The 24,371-nt window shown below is 34.9% G+C and overlaps 2 protein-coding genes across 2 annotated transcripts; both read left to right on the plus strand.

The window, feature by feature from the left end:
• Positions 1-659: 659 nt before the first annotated feature.
• On the plus strand, positions 660-8,362 carry fam167aa (family with sequence similarity 167 member Aa). The gene is made up of 5 exons (XM_084096711.1): positions 660-756; positions 915-950; positions 4,304-4,444; positions 4,568-5,252; positions 6,333-8,362. Exons 4-5 carry the CDS (start codon positions 4,860-4,862, stop codon positions 6,591-6,593), a joined length of 654 nt encoding a protein of 217 aa, XP_083952837.1. The 5' UTR covers positions 660-756; positions 915-950; positions 4,304-4,444; positions 4,568-4,859; the 3' UTR covers positions 6,594-8,362.
• Positions 8,363-8,530: 168 nt separating this feature from the next.
• On the plus strand, positions 8,531-12,411 carry LOC311072017 (ras-related protein Rab-39B). The gene is made up of 2 exons (XM_084096709.1): positions 8,531-8,894; positions 11,153-12,411. The coding sequence occupies exons 1-2, from the start codon at positions 8,674-8,676 to the stop codon at positions 11,574-11,576; spliced, it is 645 nt and encodes a 214-aa protein (XP_083952835.1). The 5' UTR covers positions 8,531-8,673; the 3' UTR covers positions 11,577-12,411.
• The last annotated feature ends 11,960 nt before the right edge of the window (positions 12,412-24,371 follow it).

Below are 24,371 nucleotides of genomic sequence, written 5' to 3' on the forward strand. Positions count from 1 at the left end.
AGCCAATGAGAGCGAGGGACGTCCCACTGCAGGTGCTCTTCGCTCTCGGTACCTTGGGTGTTTTTTGTTTTGTTTTGTTTTGTTTTTTACATACGACACTGTTTTGAGCACAAATAACGTGAACATTATGCATCCATTTCAGAACGGTCTTAAATTGGAACAATTCATAATCATTTTTCTCCTTCAAAAGTAAAATTGTCATATTTTTAGCTTTTGGATAACGGTAACACAATAAAAAAACACACTGAAATCTTAAAAGTTTGTGTCTAAGCAACATTTGACTTTCAAAACAAATCTAGCGCTTTATTGGCAACTTGTGTTACTCTAGATCTGACAATTGCGCACTTTTTTAAAAACGCGTCCTGTAAAAACTGTAGCACTACTGTCTATGGTAAAAACATAAGCCGCGTTCGCAGACAGAAATTCGTGTTGAACCGCTTTAAAGTGGTGATTGCGTTTACATTGTGTTTCAGGACGCAAAAACATAGGAACATTAATTTCTTATCTGTATGAACGCCCTGCGTTTGACGCACAAAACGTTCCTGTGTGACGCGACGCTCACACTGCAAGCTATGGAAACCCGACGTCGACCAATCAGAGCGCTCGTATTATAATAAACGAAGCGCGACGCGTCTGTCTGAACTGACATCAGCACCCTGTGGACCAATGAAAGATCTCGTTTACGCGACGCGGCGCGTTCGCGTTCATTTGCAGTAGATGGGGTTTGACTCACTCACTAAACGCGGTTTGGTGAAGGTAGGTTGTTATTCAAACATTTTTGTTACTCATATCTCCATAATAATCTAACGAGGGATCACTAGGTGGTCTTCACGAGCTCTGTTATTGAAACGCAGTTCTAATTTTGTCTTGTTTTTTTTCTCCCCTCAATATTTCCTCTGTTACTGGATTTGTAGAAATGTCGTCACGGCTGCATTTGAGCTTTTCAACCTGTAAGTAAATATGGGTTTAAGTTTTTAGAGAGATCTGTGTATGAATTAAGGCTGCTTTTTGAACTAAAATGATCTTTCGTGAAATGTCTTCCTGAACTACGCACATAGAGATCAGGTGCAGGTTAGTTATTCTTTCCACCTGGCTTGGATCAAAGGAACCCAGACAGAGCGAGAAACAGTCTTCCATATAATGTCAGTCATATGCACTCCGTATTATTTGTGTTTTTTTTAAATGAAAAATATTGTTTTAAAAAATGTTTTATTATTAAAATTATATGAATAATACAATATTATTAAAATGAAATGTTAATATTTAAACATAAATAATATTTACATAGCACACTTATGATATTTAAAATATTTTTTCCATTTATAATGCCACTGTCATACTCTGGATTGACGTATTTTTATGAAAATAATTTTTTTTTAATAAAATATTAGTGAAATAATTATTAAAATATTATAAAATAGTACTATTAAGTTATTTTTATATTTTAAATATTCAAATTTACCTTTAAAAAAAAATAATGGTTACACTTTGTTTTAAGGTGTCTTTGTTACACTGAATTTATACATTCAGGTACTGAGTAATATTTAGTAACTAAATGTACTGGTTTGGTTTAGGGTTAGTTGCATGTAATTATGCATAATTTATAGTTATTACTATAGTAACTAAATGTAACATGTAACAATGACACTGTAAAATAAAGTGTTACCGAATTAATAATTTATTTATTGTATAAATGTATGTATTATATACAAATAATATTTTAATATTTATATAAAAAAATAATAATTTGGTATGAATTGTGAACTAGACATGTCCTTGGCAGTTTCTGTGAGATTCCCTCATCTGAGTGTTTTGGCATCATGAAAAGTGTCAACACATACTCAGCATGTTCTCATTATATTCACGCCAAAACACAGATCTTCTTTTTGATGGACAGCATCCCGTTGCTCAGTGTAATGGTGACTTTTCAATGAATCAGGACATCGGAAAAACACTGAGCAGCGGGAAACGTTCTGTGGCCATTCCGTCCATTACATTTTCCACATTTAGTTAGCCAACTTTTTCACCAGTTGTTCCTCCAAGCTTCATGAATTCCTAATATAGTGAGTTCCATAAACTCACACAGCTTTGTGAACAGTCTGTCACTATTAAAGGACCAGGACAGAATGTACACAATGTGATAATATGATATGATAAAAGCTTAAGGGCCAGATTAGGAGTTTGTTTGGTGAAGTCTGCGTGCTCTGGTTGATGACGAGAACTAGAACTGCACAGAGACGGCCGGACTCGAGGGGTTCCCAGTTTAGCAGGCATCAGCTGCTGTGTCCTAGTTCCACTGCTCAACCTCAACCACAGGAATATGGAGTCCAGCAGACTCAGACTGATATCACACGTAAACAATCTGCTTATACATGACATATGTGAAGTATTAGATCTTTTATGATGTGATAATTAAAACTTCAGTCCCTAAATCTAGGACAAACCATTTTGCTTGTCAAAAAATGCTTATTTAATTTGAAAATTAAATCTTATTTAGATTTAATAAAAATAAAATAAAAATTAATTAAAATTTTTTTAAATTTTTTTTTTTAAAAATCATTATTTGGAACCAATCCTAAAATGACCCTTAAGTGATACTGTCACTAGAAGTGCACTGAATAAAAATGGTAGGATTTACTTCGAAACAATTTTCACTCAGAAATTAGTACATTTTTACAAATAATTACAAACAAATGGCAAGATATATTTAGAAGAAAAATTACTTGAGATATTAAGTCTTGTTTTTCTGAAAAAAAAATTTTTTTTTCTTAAATCAAGAAGAAATATCTGAAAACTAAACTTAATTCAAAGGAAAAACAAGATTATTTCAGAAAACAAGACTTAATATGTAATTTTGCTTCTCAAGTTAAAGAGATTGTTCACCCAAAAATGAAAATTCTGTCATCATTTACTCACCCTCAAGTTGTTTCAAATCTCTATGATTACCAAACCAAACAGTTGATGGACTTCTATAGTATTTGTTTTCCCCCGTACTATGGAAGTCAATGGAGGTCCATCAACTCTTTGGTTACCCACGTTCTTCAAAACATATATTTTTTATGCTCAACAGAAGAAAGAAACTCATAGAGGTTTGGAACAACTTAGGGGTAAGTAAATGATGACAGAATTTTAATATTTGGGTGAACTATCCCTTGATTTTAGAATGAAGATGCTTGTACTGGAAAACAAGACAAAAAATACTGAGTAAGATATATATTAGTGTATGTTGGAATCTCCTGATCATAATGAAGTGATTGCACAATATAATTGTTCAAATCACCTGTGTAAAAAGCAAATTTTTCAACACATATATTCAATCAATACATATGAAATATTTTGTGCAGTTTACAATGAATCGGTTCATCTACTTATACAAAAAGCTGTTCATTCATGTTGCGTCATATGATGGCAATTTGGGTTTCTTCTGTCCAATGCATCTAGAACAAATGCATGTTTGTTTGTAGAAGTGTAAAGAGCACCAGAAAACCATTCTTTTGGAAAAGTACAGACACCTTACAGTGAAATTTACTCCATTGCAAGTTACAAGTCACCAATTTCAATACCACTTGAGTAAAATCTTGCTTGTACTGAACGTAGGTTTAAAGATGCACTAGTCCTCAACACCTAAGAGACATGCCAGTGGATAAAGTCAAAATAAAACTGAACACCTCAAAACTGCAATAAATCAAGGTTGACAGAACAGCCTCTTAAACGTCTACAAACACTCAGTAAAGCTCAAGTGCTCAAAAGGGCTTAAATATATCAATGTCATTCAAAAAGGTCTCTTCAATATAACAAATAAATAAAATAATGTTAGGAAAAATTAAAGTCAAAGTCTTCTTGCACTGTACATGCTGGTTTCGGCCTCATCAGTGGCTGTGGTCATGTCCTCATCTCATATATAAAACACCTGTGATTCTCAACTACCTGATAATAATGCACTCGCGTTCACTTAAAGGACCCTTGTTGACAAGTTTGGGTGAGTGAGGGCAAAACGCACAAGATATAGTACCCTCAATGCCCTGAAGATGGCGATATCACTTCTTTTGTGGCAGAAATAAACTGCTGCAGAAAGTTAAGTGCCATGCAAAATGTTACCAGTAATTGCTTTAATATTCAAAAATGTAGTCAACTTAAGAGTACAAGTTGTTAATATCCTTGATACTCAGTCAAACTACAAAGCAGCCAAAAATATACTCCAGTATCAACACTGATTACATTTACTCAAATACTTTACACAACTGTTTGTTTCTAAGATATATCGACCCATTTTCTTGGTGTCTGTTTGCTTTCTCTGATCCAGGATTAGTGCTTGTCATTTCTCAAGTCGATGATGAATCAAGAACAATGTTACAAGGAAGTAGATATAATGAAAGAAGACTAACTAGTAAAACAAGTGTGAGTGAACTTGTTGATAAACTGTCCTCATTACAGAACTGCACAGGTATGTTTCTTTTACAAGACGATTTGTAGATTATAAGATAGTTTATCACATTTAAGCATGCGGTAGATTTCAGTATTCACTTTTTGCATGGTATGATGAATTTGTTTTTCTATTATATTTCAGATCATAATCAAAATTTCAAGAGTCTCGGGACTGAAACATCTGCAGTTCTTGTTTGGAGAGCTGCTAAAGAACATCGACAGCATTTTTTAAACATATCGTCTTTAATAATAAATCATAACTAATGTGTGTGTTATGAAAGTTCTCTGAAACAAAAGATATTTGCATTTTTGAACTTCCATGAAATCTGTGCATATTTTGGCTTTAAATCCGGGACAATTGCTGGAGCCATCCAGGTCTCTTGAACAATCCAACAGTGATGTTGGTCTGCCAACTCTTCCCACTTTTCCAGTGAATGATTTTTAGTTTCCCTGCAAGTGTAGAGGAAATGTCCCTAAAGCCAATGGCAGTGTCACATGCAGATAAGCCCTTAAAAAGCCCAGAAAGCCTTGCTGCAGCGCAGGACGACCACCTCTCCAGTCTGAAGGCTTTGACTGAGAAGCTGAAGCTCGAGACCAGAAAGCCGTCCACCCTGGACTGGAGAGCTCAGCTGGAGGAGATGCTCTCCCAGAGCCACAGAGTCTCAGAGACACCGGGTAACACAGACAAACAAAAACCATCAGGTCCTCTTAAGTGGGCCAAGCCGTCACTGGAAGCTGGTGTGATCCGGGAAGGGAGGCAACCATCAGGGAACAGACTGGGATTTGGAAGTATAGACCAAGCATTGGAGTGGCTCAAGAAAGAGCTGGTGAGTTTTTCACCTTGGTTTTTGTTTAAATGAATTATAAACGGGTAAATAAAACTGCTTTGTTGTATTTGTGGCAGGAAAAAAAACATATTAAACAATATATAAACATATAAAACAAATACATAAAAGTGTGTGTATATACAGTACATTACCAGTCAAAAGTTAATTGAGAAGTCTCTTCTGCTCACCAAGGTTTACATATATTTGATCAAAAATAAAGTGGAACAGTAATATAGTGAAATATTATTACAATTCAACAGAACTGTTTTCTATTTGAATATATTTTAAAGTATAATTTATTCTTAATGGCAAAGCTGAATTTTCAGCATCATTACTCCAGTCTTCAGTGTCACATGATCCTTCAGAAATCATGATTTGCTGCTGAAGAAACATTTCTTATTATCAATGTTGAAACCAGTTGTGCTGTGGAAACGATGATACATTCTTTCAGGATTCTTTGATAAATAGAAAGTTCAAAAGAACATCATTTATTTGAAATAGAAAAAAAATGTAACATTATAAATGCCTTTACTGCCACTTTATGTAAATAATCAATGTAATGTCTCTCTCTATATATGTATATATATATATATATATATATATATATATATATATATATATATATATATATATATATAATATACACACAAAAATATTAAGCAGCACAATAAAAAATGTTTCTTGAGCACCAAATCAGCAATTCAAAGGACATAATTTATACATATCATAAATCTGAAGCATTCTTTTTGATTTACTGTTTTCACAACTTTTAGTTTCATTGCTGTTAGTCTGGATTAATCAGTTCGGTGAGGGAATCACTGATTTATAGACTTTTGTTGCCACCAACTGGTGTAAACAATGTAAAGATCAATATAGATCTGCTGTACAGCAGAAACAAACTTTGTTGCATTATTTTCCTGTAATCTCTGTAAAGATGCTTTGAAACAATCTGTATTGTAAAAAGCGCTATATAAATAAAGGTGACTTGACTTAAAGCGCCAGGGAATGTTTTAACAGTGTTTCTCTAATGTGTATTCAAGCTTAAGTAACTGTTTACCTTTTTTATCCCTTTTATTGCAGGCAGAGATGCGTTTACAGGACCAGCAGCTCGCACGTCAGCTGATGCACCTGCGCACTGATATTAACAACCAGAGAATCGTGCAGACGTGCAGCCAACATCGCAAGATGCTGAACGATGCCACGTTTGAGCTGGAGGAGCGAGACGACATGTCAGATTTATGTGACGTTCCCATGTCTCCTGGATTAGGCCTGTCCTCGACACTCAAGGTCATCGGGGTCACCAAGATGAACATCAACTCCCGGCGGTTCTCCCTGTGCTAACAGCAGGACACACGGGACAGTCTTTTTAACTTAAAGGGGTCATGACATGAATCATGACATGAATTGAGGTTCACTTATAATGTTAATTTTTTAGGCACAAAAAAATTATTATTTTCAACCTTCATTCTGACCTTTTAAGGGACGGCTACTTTAAGGCTTTTAAGTAAACAGCCACTGTTATGATTGTCAAACGTCATTGCATAGGAAACAGTATCAACGCCCACTCGCTATTGCACGTAAGTGTTTTGAAAACATTATCCATATAAAACCGTCATTTACAGACAAAGCATTATTAAATCATTTACTTACGGTTTGTGATGCAGATCCAATACAGTTTGCTGCTTCATCTTTTAATAAGTTTCTTTGCAAACTCCATTACACTGTGCCTCGCAGTCAAATGCTCCGGACAAACATATAATCAGGGCTTGACATTAACTTTTTTGCTCACCAGCCACTGTGGCTTTTGGTTTTCCAGTTACTAGCCACTCAGCATTTTCACTGATTGCTATTTTGACATTGATAACATGGGGAAAAACTGCCATATAGATATTTTTAATATTATCTCTTAATTTGGCAGCAGATAAATTAGGCTACTGTCACTTTAAGACCTGACGCACAGATCCATTATACTGTTACACATGCGTTTTCTTTCTCAACTGTTTACGTTCACTTAAAACATCTCATCAGCTCGCTGTCGGAGAGATGAGAGAGCGAGAAAGAGACGCTGGTATCGTGTATCTATTCTGCAGAAAATTATTATTGGAAGCATTTCAGATAATTCAGTATCGGTATCTATCGAAAAATCTATATTTTTGACAACACTACATTGCACTAGTTTATTTAAGATGGTTTTTATAAAAGACTACAATTGAAAAATGTGTATATTATATATAAAATTCAACCCGCCAAAGTGGTTAGGTGACTGCATTACACGCCACTGCTGAAATCCACCCACATTTTGCGAGTTGGCGGGTGTTGATGTCAAGCCCTGCATATAATCCTCTGAGGCAATCTGGTACGCCATTAAAAATAAACCATTTACTTGTTCCTGACACTGGTATCCTTCTGAAGTCTCTGCAGAAATGAGCAAATGAGCTGTTTAAACACGACTCTTCAAAGTGAACGTTCCTCTGCGCTTCAATTTACTCTGGTGCGACGATGCAAAAATATTTGTTTTGCTCTGGATGCAGGCATATGTAAATACATTTTTGCAGCTTGATCAAATAAATGCTTTGTTTATAATGAGGAGGATATTTTAAGCTATTAAAGTTGCAGGATGTTTTAATGGTAAAAAGATCGATTTGACAAAGATGTCAAAAGATCAACGCAAATTAGATTTTTCATGTTATGACACCTTTAAGTGAACAATTGTGAGTGTTTTTATGGATCATAGAACATTATTAGGATAAAGGTATTTTTTAAATGTTTCTGATGTTGTGCTTTTATTGCCTTACAGCCAACATGATTTCAAGTTGACTTTAAAAACATTTTAATCATGTAGTTATAATTTGTGTTTGATATTATGACATACTCCTAAGAATTTTTGGGAAAACGTAGATTTTAAATCTATAAAACAGAACAATTAGTTCAAAACAGAAATCAATTTAGTGAGTTTATGCTTAAAACACGAAAAAAAATGTCAATGGGGTCAAAAGAATAAACTTAATTCAAAGGGAAAACAAGATTATTTTTCTTACCCTGTTTGATAATTTTTTTCAGAAAGCAAGACTTAATATCATGTCAGTTTGCTTCTCAAATAAAGATGTCTTGACTTAAGAATGTTTAGTAAGAAAATCTTTTTTGCCATGTACATATCAAATTCTCTCACTGATATACTGTAGGCTATCTTATTGTGCAACAGTATGAGATTTCAGTTTGTAATGCCATGTTTTCACAGGCCACTATTGTTGTGGAATGGGTGTGTATCTATTATACTGCAAACCTCTCCCTCTTTGTGCTTTTTAACCTGTTTGTTCAGTCACCAGAGGGCAAGGCCTCTAGTAAAGACTTATAGTAAAGAGTTTTAGCACTAGTTCTAACACTAACAGAGCTACTTGTCATCGTAACAAAGCCATTCACAATGCAAGAAACAATACCGTGGAACTTGAGATTTGGGATAGTCATTCTTGGAGACTCAGCTGTTGGGAAATCGTCTCTTCTGCATCGCTTCACTGAAGGAACATTTGACGAATCCTCTCAGTCTCCTCTGGGAATTGATTTTAAGGTGCATAACATGAACTTTGACCCTGAAGTTGTGATCAAACTCCTTCTGTGGGACACTGCGGGCCAGGAAAGATTTCGGTGAGTTTTTGTCAACTAAACGCACCCAATATTATACAGGGATAGTTGATTTCTGCTCACTAATTAAATTAACTTTTTTTTTTAAGACATGGTAGAGTAGAAAATAAAGTGTGAACTGTGCACTCTGAACAAGTGTTGGGGGTCACATTATAGGTTAGGTAATCAGATTACTTTTTAAGTAACTAGTAAAGTAATGCATTACTTTTAAATTTACAACAAAATATCTGAGTTAAGTAACGCAAGTTACTTTGTTTTCCCATTTCCTATGTATTGACTGACAGATCTCCTGTCCCCATGTTGAGAGAAATCATGTCAATATATGTTGTCAATATATTTTATGCAGTTCTTAACTTTTCTATTAGTTTAATAACTTTGTTTCCTTTCAGGGTTTCCTTAAATAAAAACATATATGTTTATATATATATATACATGCTACATTCATTTTATTTATAAGTTAATTACATGGCTCTCTCTGTGGAATACTTGATTCTGATTGGTCAATCACACCATCCAGCGGTGTGTTATTCACAGATAACAACCTCTGAAAACAGATAACGCAGGCTCACTCCTGGTTACTGAAGTCAGCAGCGCTATACGCTTGCTACACTGTAAACCCGAATAAGTTGGCAAAGCTCAAATTTTTTTAAGGCAATCAGTTGCCTAAATTTTACTTGTTCTCAACTTGAAATGTTTGAGTACACTAATTCATACATTTAAATATGTTCATGTAACCGCAATGTGAACATTTTTATTAGTATAAACATAGCTAGCTATATCAAGCTAGTTCAATAAATGCTAACTCGCTGATTAGCTAACATGTTAACAATAGAATGTTATAGCACTTGCTGTATTGAGTGCAGCAAAATAAAGTTTTTATCATACTTGCTCTCAAACCAAGCACCACTTGTCATCATGATGGTAACTATCCTAAAACCAACATTAACAAAAATTCTTCTAAATTAGCATAACAAAACATTAATCAATAAAATCTCCCACTTAACATTAATCTTGCACACAAAAAAAAAAACATTATTACACTTAATTTTAGCATTTACTCTCCCTTTCGAGTGTCATGGGCAAAGCATGCTGGGAAATAGAAATCTCAGCCGTTTCAGTTAAACTTAAGTTCATCAAATTAAAATAAATAATTTCATAAAACTCAAAACAGTTAAACAGTTCAGTTTACTTAAAATATATCAGTTCTGTGAACTTAAAAGAAAAATAAACTGCTCATACTCATAAAAGTTAATTTGACTGAACTGATTAGTTTAATTTAAGTTTGTCCTACTCAAACCAATTAATTATTTTGAGAGTTAGGGTTTACATTGTGAACGTTTTTTCTTCGTGGAAGTTTTGTTTTTGGCGAGCTAATAAAATATTAAAACTCAATCAAATCAATATTTTGTGTAGTTATTTAATTATGCCATCCAGTATCGTGGACTCGTTCTCTCTTGTTTCATACAAGATATTTTTTTTATACACTGTTGGATTATAAGATACAAACAGGTACGATTTTAAAAGAGTTTAATTTGAAATCAGTATCTCTTATCTCCATAATTATTTACGTGGGGAAATGCTGTAATAAGCTGTATGACTGTATACCGTATCTCTTAAATGTCTGCCTAGTTTGAACTTGCGACTACTCTCTCCGTGAAATCTTTGCGTTTAAAGACCTAATAAAATATTTCAACTCAGATCAATATTTACTTATGTGGCGGGATTCGTGTAATAAGCGGGATAATGTACATCCAGCAGGCTGATGCAAGACCTCATCACCCTGTCAGGGGTTTATTCTGAGATAACAACCGGCTGGATGTACATTATCCCTTACTTACTGTATATTATATTTTATTTTTTCAAAATGAAATTAAAAACTTTCTGCAGCTGCCATTGGAGATCTTTACATCTTTTGCTGAAGTATCACGTTAGAAAAACACCCTTCTAACATGTCTGTTGTCATATTTTATCAGAGCAAAAACTCCATCACTGTATTTAAGTGTTGCCAATATTTTTTTCTGAATTTATTTTTTATGAACTATTATTAAATAAGTCAGGCTTTACATGGTTAAATTATCTATATCTTTTTTTCCTACAAATAACTGTGAACATGTTCAATAGTTTGTTGTAGTGAAGATTTTAAATTTTGTGTCGATGTGGAAACTGAACTATAAAAAAATAAACCCGCCCTGAAAAATATTCCCTTGAGTTCAAGTGACAGCAACTTCAACATACATGACTTTGACCATTTTTTGCTGCAGGTCCATCTGTAAGTCTTACATGAGGAATTCTGTGGGCTGCATTCTGATGTTTGATGTCTCGCAGCGACAGACGTTTGATCGTGTTTGCAGCTGGCATCAGGAAGTCCTGGACTATGTGAAACCAAACCCCATGTTCTTCTTGCTTGTGGGTCATAAGTGTGACCTGGCTGTGGGACGACAGGTCAGGAAGAGTGAAGGAGAAGCGCTGGCTAAAAAACTCAACATGGTGGCTTATCTTGAAGTGTCTACAAAGGAGAATATAAATGTCAGCGAAGCGTTTGAGACCTTGGCCAGAGGCATATATAACCTCTTCCTGAAAGGAAAAATACCCACCCGAAATGACTGGCATGGGTTAGTCGTTGGGGCCCCCATTAAAAAAGAGACACCAGAGACAAAAAAATCTGCCTGCTGCAACTATGGATGAATTTAGTGTGTTTAAGACTCAACTGACCTGAAGTATTTTATTTAAAAATAATGTTATACTAAAATAGCACTGAACTGCACAAAGGGCTCATATCATGGGGAATACAATTTTACTTAGAATATATCTATCAGAACAAATATCTAAACATGCTGAAATCAAGATACATTTACTAGAGAAGCAAAATGGCATAAGACTCATTTTTTCAGATATTTTTCTTGTTTTAAGCATAAACTTAATTTTGATATATTTTTCAGAAAACAATACTTTATATTTTGCTTAAAGGGATAGTTCACTCAAAAATGAAAATTAGCCCATGATTTACTCACCCTGAAGCCATATGTGTATATGACATTCTTCTTTAAGACGAATACAATCGAAGTTATATTAAAAATGTCTTGGCTCTTCCAAGCTTTACAATGGGAGTCAATGGGTATATTTTTTTGGAAGTCTATCAAAGCGCATCCATCCATGATTAAAGTGCTCGAAACGGCTCTGTGGGGGTTAATGAAGGCCTTCTGAAGTGAAACGATGTGTCCGTGTAAGGAAAATATCCATATTTGAAACTTTATCGACTAAAATAAGTTAGCTTCCGGCAGACGGCGGTAGGCAAGTCGACTTACGCCAAAAGAGTAACACTTGCTGACACTAACGCTTCAAGCACTTTTATCATGGATGGATGCGCTTTGATGGACTTCCCAAAAAATATACCCACTGACTCCCATTATAAAGCTTGGAAGAGCCAGGACATTTTTTAATATAACTCAGATGACTTGAGGGTGAGTAAATCATGGGCTAATTTTCATTTTTGGGTGAACAATCCCTTTAAGCAAAATGAAAAGCAAAATGAACACTATTCTTGGTGCAAAAAAAAATGTGCATAGTGAAAAATAAAATAAAACTCTAAAAATATGATTTGAGTCCTTTAAGTTTCTGTGAATATGTCACAAGGCTCTTTCTTTGTGCATGTGTGTGTGTTTGTGGTTCAGTTTGTGATTTAGAAAGAGGAAGTGACAACTACAAACCTGTTCAGAGGAACTAAAACTGACTCCAGTCAGATTTTTATAGTATTTTGGTTTGACAAAACAGCATCAGGTGCAGACATTATCATGTGTTTTCAGTTGTTTTCAGCTTTCATTTGCACAGGCGAAAGCATGCTCAGAAAACCACATGTCAATGTTAATGCTTTGTATACTGATGATGGCTTTTCACAAATACTGTTTCCATAGAAAAAGGTCTCAAATAATATTGCACCATTATGGAGGTCATGATAAGCAACTTTAAATTGTACACTGTAAAAAAAAATTCATGATTTGTTTTCACAACATTTTTTCTTTTTCAAATCAACTTCGATAATTTATGTGGTTCAGATAACATAATATTTTGAGTTTCTGTTGATTAAATCAATCTGCTTCATTGTATTAACTTTTTTTTTTTCAATGAACTTAAAATAAAGGCAACCAGGTTACTTACTTTTTAAAGTTAAACCAAAAAATATTTTTTTTACACTGTAATAGTTTAATTTCATACAGAACGATTTATCTTTTCACATTAATCAAAATAGCAATGACAAATTTGTTTGAATAAAGTTGTTTGTATTTTATCAGCACTGTTAAGCAGTTCCCCCCTTGAACTGTATTGTGGTTTTTAACTTGCACTAACTCTTTTTATGATGCATTTGGTGATAATAAAACTGATATAACTATGACTAAATGACCATTGAATGACGGTTCTCAAAGCAAGGTAACTAGGGCCCTCTAGTGGTTGAAAAACAAAACTGCATGCATTTTGCAGAAGAACATTGTTTTGGTTGTGCTTCGGCTGTGACTGTGCGGATGAATATGTTTTTTTCTCATTACTAGAGAGAGAGAGAGAGAGATTTCACTACTGTTCATAAAATATTCACTACTTGACGGAAAGGATCTCAAGTCCACTAGCTGAAGACGTTACTGTAGCATTACCCATTAATAGAACAGTACACTCATAAAATTATTTTGTTGAGGTTAATCAATTAAAATGTGCTAAATGTAATTTACTTAATTCATTTGGGTTAAAACTACATGAATCTTTTTTGTTGACTACTAACTGGGCAGTGGATCTGTAGTTCCCAGCATGCTTTGCAAGGGGACTTACAACAGGGGACATTAGGAGAGTGATTGTAAGGAGTAAGTGTTATTTTATGTGTTTTATGTTTCAGTGAAGGGAAAGATGTTGTAGATTATATTAGTGTTTTATGTGCAGTTATGTTGGACATTTAGAGGAGTTTCTGTTTTTGAATGTTGTGGTTACCATTATGCAGAAGACTGGCACTTTTGATTAGGCTGTGGACACTCAGTGATCAATACTAATGTCAATATTGATAACTATCTTTTCTTATTTATTCAATATATACATTGGGTATAATAATGTATGAATGTATGAAAATTAAATCTTGTAAAATTTAATAAACAAAAGTTAAGTTAAACATACTATAATAAAATAATATGACCTAAACCAACTAAATTCTGTTGACTCAATTAAACTTTTTTTTCTTTTTTTTATAAATTAAATCAAATTGTGTAAAAACGTTCTTCAATTAAATTAAGGGTCATTAATACATTTTTTGAGTGTACTTCCTTGCAAATAAATTCCAGCACAGAGCTACAACTATAATGAAATGAGCTCTGTTAGACATCTACATAATTATGGTAATTTATCTGTTCTATAAAATACCTTACTCACCTGTTGAGAAATAAAAACACCATCTCCAGGTCACTTTTACAACATTTCAAATCCCTCAGTTCTTGCCATCTCCGAAAAGCCAAGCCGATGTTGATTCTTGTTTTATTACGAGCTCTGTCGTTTCTTTTTTTGTCAGCAGACGCTCCTCTGAGTTGTTTTTTTCTACAAAAAGGGTGATTCCCCGGAAGTTGGAGATTTAGCTGCTCCATGTCAACCTTTCTCACTCGTTGTGACAACTAACCTGTACCACTCCCTCATTATAATTTTGTGTTAAAGTAACCGGAGCAATTTTTCTCTATTTATTGATATGACGAGACACGCACGGGCGAGTGACGCAAGTACGCAATTTCCATGCAGCGAAAACCATCCTGCCAGGTCTAAAATATAAACACTTATAATAACCCTTATAATAACACTAATTACCATAGTGAATCAGGTTAAAGTCCCCTGTAGTAAAAAATGTCTTCATGCCTTAAAATAGCTTGAATGTAACTCAACACCCGTGCTTCATTTAGTATATGCGGATCCATGAATATGCTAATTAGCCCTGCCTCCACTCACTCACACCAGCTCACAGATTTACTCGGTCATCTTAATGACACATAATGGTAATTAATATGATTATCCTTTTGCTTAACTACATTATCGAACAGCTAATAATGTGTTGCTAATGTTACACAAACCTGTTCCTGTTTGCATCTCAGAGTCGGACAGATGCCTTCTAAAAATCATCAGAAACGCTTTGAACAACTCAGAACGTCAGTGGAGAAAGGCATATAGTTCATCATAACATCTTAATATACATTATACACTAATCACTATAATCCACTAAATCTACCCGATTTTTCAGATCAACAAGAAAAAAATACTGGGCTGTTAATGATATGCTAAAGCCCGCCGGCACGTTGACGTGATTGGTTACAATGTAGTTTGTGACGTCAGAAACACCAGCGAATTCAAACCGTGTTTTTGAGACTGTCTTTAGTTCACTGCAGTTTTTAAGAGAAAATACTCAGCAATGGTGTTGACTTATGAATTTGCACATGGTTTGTCTTAAAGCATATTAAAAACACCACATAGACATATAAACAACATTAAAAACTTGATTTTCACCACTTGATTTTTAAGACAGACGATGGAAAAAGAATTGATGATGTACTGACTCATTTAAATTTTGTTAATTTTGAACAAAAAAGTTACAGTTCCATTTAGGCTAAATTCTGTGTTCAAGTAATAAACTTTAATTGTTTAGAAAGCATATAAAGCAACTAAGCAAGTAGAAAACAGTGACAGTTTTCGTTTCAGTCACATTTTATTGTATTAAAATGACAAAGATACAAAATTTAAGCATCTGTCCATGTGTACATCTGTATCTTGTTCATCAGTGGAATCTGTACAATACATATAAGATTTGTATCATTTTCATAACAAAACTTTAGATGTTGCATAACATTTTAAACAACAGAACAGCGATAAAGAGATTTGAACTCATATTGGCATGTATCTAAAAAAAGCAAAAAGAAAAAGCAATGCTTGAAAATCTGGCACATTCCCTTAATCCATAAACACGGTGTAAAAAATAAATATCTGTACATCTCACTGCAGGACACATTTGCCCCTGAGACAACTGTACTCTATTTTATGTGAGTTACAAAATAAAACACATGAACTATGCTGTTATTTACCCTGATCTGCCTTGTACACACAATGAACACGGTGTGTATCGGCCAGCTGATGTTAGTCCGTTAAAATACAGTTTGAGGTTAAGATTGAGATGTAGGAATATTGCAAAACAAAACAAAAACAGTTATCTTTCAACTCTATTTGAGTTTCAGTATCAGAAGACCTGCGTCAAATTGAAAACAATAAAATTACATCGATTTTGTTTTGCTGGTGATTATTGAAGAGCAGCCATGAAACCAGATACTTTCACCATATGAGACGACGAGGAGTCGAGAACACGGAAAATAATTCACAATCTGACATGATAAACAAAACAATAAATCATCTAAATTACGAAAACACCAGACAAAATAAGACCAACACCTGATTACAAAAAAGGATGGATAACAAAACGAAATATACCCGAATCTTCATAATACCCTATATGCTGCTAAATCATCAACTATGGCAAACCCATGCAAAATTACACAGACAATTTTTGTTTTTTTAATATCATTTTTTGGGCTTCTCTCTCTTTTTTTTTAAATATAAAACCGTAAAAGCTACTGAAACACAGACATTTTTCATATCAAAGATACAGCCAAATGAAACAGTCAGATATCTAAAGCATAATATACCTTTTCGGATTCAGTACGTTTAGACGACACATCACAAAATTAAAAAATAAATTCATACCTAGATTCTTGAATCCATTTTAACATTCGAATAAATGCAATGACATTAATACAATCCATAGATCCAATCAAAAATAAACTATAATCAGTTTGACAAGTAAAAAACAGCCTTTTCTCTAAAAACATAAACTACAAAACTTTCCAAACACATACTTTAGAATAAAAACCCTGACCAGACAACTAATTTCTAAACTACCTTTCAAGTAAGAGAATATTCTTACAAACACATTTATGGGTAAATACAATCACCCCTTACTGACAAATCAAATGTGGTCAAATGTCTTCTGTACGTACACGTACTTTTGCTTGGGGTCGCCCTGTACAGCTTTGTTAATACATGGTTTAAAAAATATATATATTAAAATGTCTTATATTTGGTCTCACAAAAGTGATAAACTGTTTGTCCTTAGAAGGTATTTATAATTTCAGTGGTGACAAATTAACAAACTTCAAATCACATTATGAACAAAACCAAACCAACTACATCGTATTTTTGAGGAATGTTCCATGTTCAAAACAAGTTGAAGTCCTTCTGACAGCATCAGAAACTCATTAGAAAATGATTTGAATTCACAAGAAAAATCATGTGTACAGTAATGCACTTAGAATGGATGTCAATGAGATGACACATTGCACTGATTAAATTACACATTGTTTGGAAAGCACAAGACTACCTGTGTTAACAAGACTATGTCTGAGAAAACTGCTTAGTAATCTTGTCTGTGCACATAAGTTTATTTTATTGCGTGGTTATATCTCGCAACATTTACTTTTTTCACACAATTGATTGTTTATATCTTACAATTCTGACTTTATAACTTGCAGTAAAGTCCAGTTTTGAGGGAAAAAAAAGTCATAATTGTGAGATATAAACATATATAAATGCAAATTCAAATCCGCGTCGTTTTCGATGAAGCCCCTCCTTTCGAAATACGAATGTGCTGTGATTGGTTAGTTGGCCCAGTTCGTTGTGATTGGCAGCACTTAAGCGGGGAATGTCCCGTCACTTCATAACCGCAAGCTCTACTCAGATGTAAATATTAACGATGGCGTCAAACCAATTTCAAACCATTTCGAGCCCGATTCAGACCCTGACAATGTTAACGAACAAGAGGATTGTGCTGAACAGATTTCAAGCACGTATTTCACAGGACGTTTCAGAATGGCATGTTTTTTTTTTCACCATTTAATCAATCGCAAAATCATGGATAATTTTCCTAAGGGGCATTGAATAGTCTTACAAAAGCTAAAGTAAACACTACATCAATTCTGTAATGTTAGTTAGCAGGCTAGCGGAGGCAAAGCTTTGCCCTTCAATTACATCATAGCTACCATAGCAACTACATACAGCTTATAATTGGAACTGTTAATAGAAAACACAACTACAAATTAATAAGACATACTTACAAGTTGTGATCCATAAACAGCAGATTGTCCCAACAAAATGGGAATAGCTACATCTTTCAGGAGAAGCTTTTGTGCATATAGCCTGCCTTGTACTCTCTTCTGGAAGCTGTTCTCTTTAAAATGTGCAGCGCACAGACAAACGTTGAGGTTATAATGTTTAAGAACAGTGTTAAAAAAATATTTTAACCTCTCTAAGTTTGTCAGCCTTAGGACAAACTTTTTCCGGAGTGTAAAAAAGAGAAACAACAACTCTTCCTCTTCTCTAAAGCAGCCTAACATGGCCTCAACCCCTTTATTGCGTGTTACTGGGGGCGGGGTTTATGTAAATTTTAGGGTTAGTGATGTCACCAACCCAGGAAGAAGCTCGTTGTAGTCTCCCTTTGCTTTGAACTTTGAGCGTCGTAACTTTGCAGATGTTGGTTATGCTCAAACAGTAACATTACACACTAATTAAAGTTAAAAAAGTGAAATCATAATCAAGGACCCCTTTAACATTTAATTATTGCAGGTTTGTATAAAATTCTGAGTTTGCCTTTCACTGTTTTTATTCATTCTGAGCAATACTGAATCTGTTTTTGTGCAAGTGCGATGAGTGCATGCCTGCTCACATTTAGAACTACAATAACCATCATGTTCACACAACGCCTCTGCGCCTTACTTATGAAGTGTCAGTCGATAAATGGGAAAATAATGTAACTCATCTGAAAAAGTAACTCAGATATTTTGTTGTAATTTAAAAGTAATTCGTTACTTTACTCGAAAAAAGTAATCTGATGACATACAGTGAGGAAAATAAGTATTTGAACACCCTGCTATTTTGCAAGTTCTCCCACTTGGAAATCATGGAGGGGTCTGAAATTGTCATCGTAGGTGTCCACTGTGAGAGACATAATCTAAAAAAAAAAATCCAGAAATCACAATATATGATTTTTTAACTATTTATTTGTATGATACAGCTGCAAATAAGTATTTGAACTCCTGTCTATCAGCTAGAATTCTGACCCTCAAAGACCTGTTAGGTCTCCTGTAATGTCCACCTCCACTCCATTTATTATCCTAAATTAGATGCACCTGTTTGAGGTCGTTAGCTGCATAAAGACACCTGTTCACCCCATACAATCAGTAAGAATCCAACTACTAACATGGCCAAGACCAAAGAGCTGTCCAAAGACACTAGAGACAAAATTGTACACCTCCACAAGGCTGGAAAGGGCTACGGGGAAATTGCCAAGCAGCTTGGTGAAAAAAGGTCCACTGTTGGAGACATCATTAGAAAATGGAAGAAGCTAAACATGACTGTCAATCTCCCTCGGACTGGGGCTCCATGCAAGATCTCACCTCGTGGGGTCTCAATGATCCTAAGAAAGGTGAGAAATCAGCCCAGAACTACACGGGAGGAGCTGGTCAATGACCTGAAAAGAGCTGGGACCACCGTTTCCAAGGTTACTGTTGGTAATACACTAAGACGTCATGGTTTGAAATCATGCATGGCACGGAAGGTTCCCCTGCTTAAACCAGCACATGTCAAGGCCCGTCTTAAGTTTGCCAATGACCATTTGGATGATCCAGAGGAGTCATGGGAGAAAGTCATGTGGTCAGATGAGACCAAAATAGAACTTTTTGGTCATAATTCCACTAAACGTGTTTGGAGGAAGAAGAATGATGAGTACCATCCCAAGAACACCATCCCTACTGTGAAGCATGGGGGTGGTAGCATCATGCTTTGGGGGTGTTTTTCTGCACATGGGACAGGGCGACTGCACTGTATTAAGGAGAGGATGACCGGGGCCATGTATTGCGAGATTTTGGGGAACAACCTCCTTCCCTCAGTTAGAGCATTGAAGATGGGTCGAGGCTGGGTCTTCCAACATGACAATGACCCGAAGCACACAGCCAGGATAACCAAGGAGTGGCTCTGTAAGAAGCATATCAAGGTTCTGGCGTGGCCTAGCCAGTCTCCAGACCTAAACCCAATAGAGAATCTTTGGAGGGAGCTCAAACTCCGTGTTTCTCAGCGACAGCCCAGAAACCTGACTGATCTAGAGAAGATCTGTGTGGAGGAGTGGGCCAAAATCCCTCCTGCAGTGTGTGCAAACCTGGTGAAAAACTACAGGAAACGTTTGACCTCTGTAATTGCAAACAAAGGCTACTGTACCAAATATTAACATTGATTTTCTCAGGTGTTCAAATACTTATTTGCAGCTGTATCATACAAATAAATAGTTAAAAAATCATACATTGTGATTTCTGGATTTTTTTTTTTAGATTATGTCTCTCACAGTGGACATGCACCTACGATGACAATTTCAGACCCCTCCATGATTTCTAAGTAGGAGAACTTGCAAAATAGCAGGGTGTTCAAATACTTATTTTCCTCACTGTAACTTTATGACTGATTTTAAAGTCTCCAGAATGTCTTGCCCCATTGACTTCCATTGTAAATGCATTGTCGTTTTTACAAACTGAGATGAGTTTCAATCATTTTCTTTAATTGACAACATACCACACTTCCTCTCCATAGAGATTAAATTGTTTTGAACGTGTAATTTCTCTTAACATATTTCTCTCTTAACATATTTGACAAAGTTTCTTGATTTTTGATGCAAAATAAAAATGCAACAAGAAACAGATGCAAATTTATCAAGCGGCATTCCCTGCATGTGTCAACAGCCGGGAGTTTAGATGTGCTTCACTTTCAATACAGACCGATTGATAAACACACAAAACATTCAATTTCACATTCCACAAGGATGCAAATAGCAAAACCTAGGATTCATTAATACATACAACAGAGATGTCTTTTACACACCACACTTTTGACAACAGACAATTCAGACTCCTTCTTGAAACGACTACACTGTCCGAGTTACACGTGTTGCATGAAATAAAAGTCTTATATATTACATTGTGATGTATGTTGAGATTTTACTGAGTGAAAACGTGAAAACAATAATCCACGTCTTACCAAAGAACCTGAATAATTGTTTGAGGCCATAAGAGAGCTAAAACACTTTATATTCAATATCCAAACATAACCTGTAGTTCTGCTCGACGCTATTTAGATATTACAAACACAATTTATTATTTACGCAAGTCCCAATATAATTCAAAGGCTACCATGAAATCGCGATGTTCATGCACTACAGTATATCACACTTCTGTTTGTCGAGGGCAATCAACAATTTAAATAAATAAACATTCATCATGACAAATTTCAACAAATCCATATGTGGGAATGAACTCAACATGCAGTTCGCCTGCTGTATTTTCAAATCTATAGCAGGAACCTGCCATTATTGTGCCGTTCTTTTGTCCCATCAATTTCTATTCTAACTTTTGATGCAAGTGAATCAGTTTTATGACAAACATAATATTCAGTTTATGCATTTTCATTATATACTCAAAACTGACATGGAATTATTTTGAAATGTACAGTACATAACTAAAAGTTTATCATGAACGAGATATTCCGAATGTACAAATTTGCCGTCATAAGAAATGTTCAGTATTGGCAAAATATATTGCACTGTGATTATATATATATATAACAAGTTTTTATACTTTACGTGAATAAATCATACTGTGTGGAATAAAAATAAAAGTGACATTATTTCTCAAAGCAACTTCACTCTTTGTACTGTTTGGATACCAAAGAATACGTTCTTGTGTTTGACATGATTAGTAGAAAAGCATTTCCACAGGTGAATTCATCACCACAAAAAGGGTAATATTTATCATCTGACACTTTGGTTTGTCATCAGATGTGAAAACTGAGGTCTTTATAACACTACAGGAGGAGTTTCATATCTGGATCAATGTTCAAACGTATACTGAAGCGGAGTATATACCGAACAGCTTAGCTTGCTTTGCATTCTACATTGAAAAGTTTCACAAAAAGGAAAACAATACATGTTAGTTTGCTAGTAACTATAAAGATCAACTAATCTAATAAAAATGGATCAAATAAGAACTACACTGTAGCTTCTGTGCTTGAGTTAAACTGTTACTGTTCCACCAGCTGTACTAATAAAAACATTTAAGAAACTTTTCAAAATGCACTATAATTGTTCAACATATTGTGTTAATGTCTAAAGAAAATGAAATAATCATAAACCAGAAATATCCAAAACTCAAAAATTCAGAAACTTAAAATCACCTGCCAAACAAGATTTTAATGCCTTGGCCTAACGAGAACAAAAGGTTAGTAAATCAAACTTAAAATAGTTCAGATCCTTTTGAAATTGCATAGTCTGGAATTGAGGAACTGCATTTTGATTGTTGAATTTGTATTAATTTACTATTGTTGAGCATTGAACCTGTTTTATATATATATATAATCTGTATATATCGATCTGACCGCATAAATGTGCTTTCAAATGCTGTTTTGTATAGCATGTTTGTAAAACACATTGTGAAACACTTTCAAATTGAGAAAGAAAAGATCAAATTAATACAAAGTCTTACATGAGGTGAACAACAAATCCTCTAATATTTCAGTGCCAACGAGAGTTGAAAACGAAAAGAAAACAAACATTTTGATGCCTATTCTAACTGCTAATGTAGCATTACAGGGTTACCAGAAACATTCTATACAAAAGCAACACTGTAATGTCTTATTCATCAAGCAGTTCCCTCCAAATCACGAAAACAAAACGATACAGATTAAAAATAACTTTTGTCTGTACATAACAAAAAGGTATTTCTACTGTACAAGTCATTTCTGTAATTTTTTTGGATGAACAGTCTGATACGCCGATCAGTACAAGGTAAGGCTTTACAAGAAAAAATCTATACATTTAAAACATAATATACAAAATATGGTTCAGTTTTAGCACCTTGAAAGATATTGTTCTCAACAATGGTGAAGCAGTACTGGACATCACATACAGAAATCAACTTTAGCCCTAACATTTGCCTCTCACAATGGACCAACAATTATGTTTATTCTGTCGTTTTTCATAAGGCCGACGTCTAGTATTGCTTCACCGCCATCTGTGAACTGTCTATTCCAATGCAGTCACACCCCAGAACCAGAAGCGCTCGCGCTGGAATGTTTACATCATCGTTCTGTCATGTTGCAATGTTACATGTGTTTATGTACAGTTCCATTTACTGCATTGGCACATTTGAAAGAAAAGAAAATAGAAATATACTGGCATTGTTGTTTGCTGAACTGGTTGCCTTGGCGGTTAGATAAGGCACCACAGGGTAAAATAAATGGGTGAGAAATGAAATAATGGCAAATGCACATTTCTATTCCTAACAACATCACATCCTAATGATAACATCATTATGGATGCCATCTTTAAGATGTCTGTGAAAATCCCATAGGCTATAGTTTAACATGGCGGTATTAACCGAATGCTTCATTGTAATAATACGATGTATAATAATGAATCTTTCATTATAATATACATCTATATTATTAACTGAACGCTGCAACGCTGTTCATTTTCTGTCCATATCAAGGAAGCCCTTGCATTTTCTGACGACAGCTGATGAATATTTCAGTCTGTCAGAGGAAGAAAAAACAAAGCCTGAGTAAACAAAAAGTTGATTTTGACTTCATATCATTGCAGATACTGTTTAACAGGACAACAGTAATATTTGAGGTGTTTTCAGCGTGGTTATATTTCAAAAGTCAGTCCTCAGCAGTGGAAGCTTGTTTCTAAACCGTGGACTCAACATTAACAAGCTGAATGCATTTGAATGTTTACTGCTTGGTTAGAAGGAGAACTAATCACAGTGTATTAGCGCTCAGAGGAGGCCAATAGGTGACTAATATTTACAGCACAGATGTGCGTGAGTGAAGCTGCACCAATGGACATACGCCACATCAAAAACGTAAAAAAAAAAAAAAAAAACCACAAACTAACCATGAAAAGATGCAGGTTTCTCCAGCAAACAACAGTGGTCCAGAATGCTGAGGATGAGCGAAATCATAGCAAAACATGCACGCACACAATCATGAAATGAACGCTGGAGGAGGACTGTCCTAGAATACCTCAGAATGGCCTATTACTATAGATTTATACTTGATAAGAAATCTAAAACATAAATATCTGCACCAGAATACACCTGAGCCACACGTTGATGTGAGGGAAGGGCTAGCAGCAACCAGGGAGGAAGCCGAGTCTAGAGAAGCAGCGTAAAAAAGAGCTATCAGCAATCCAATGACAACTTTAGGGGAAAAAGCACGCCAATTAGTGATTATTCTCAAGCTCTTTTTCCAACCTGGCAAGAACCCTTTTCACCTGCTGGATGCACCTGTATGGCATCTGGTTGTTGGGATCAAAGCAGGCACAATGGAGTC

This window comes from Abramis brama (assembly GCF_963993115.1).
Source record: "Abramis brama genome assembly, chromosome: 21".
Lineage (NCBI taxonomy): Eukaryota > Metazoa > Chordata > Actinopteri > Cypriniformes > Leuciscidae > Abramis > Abramis brama.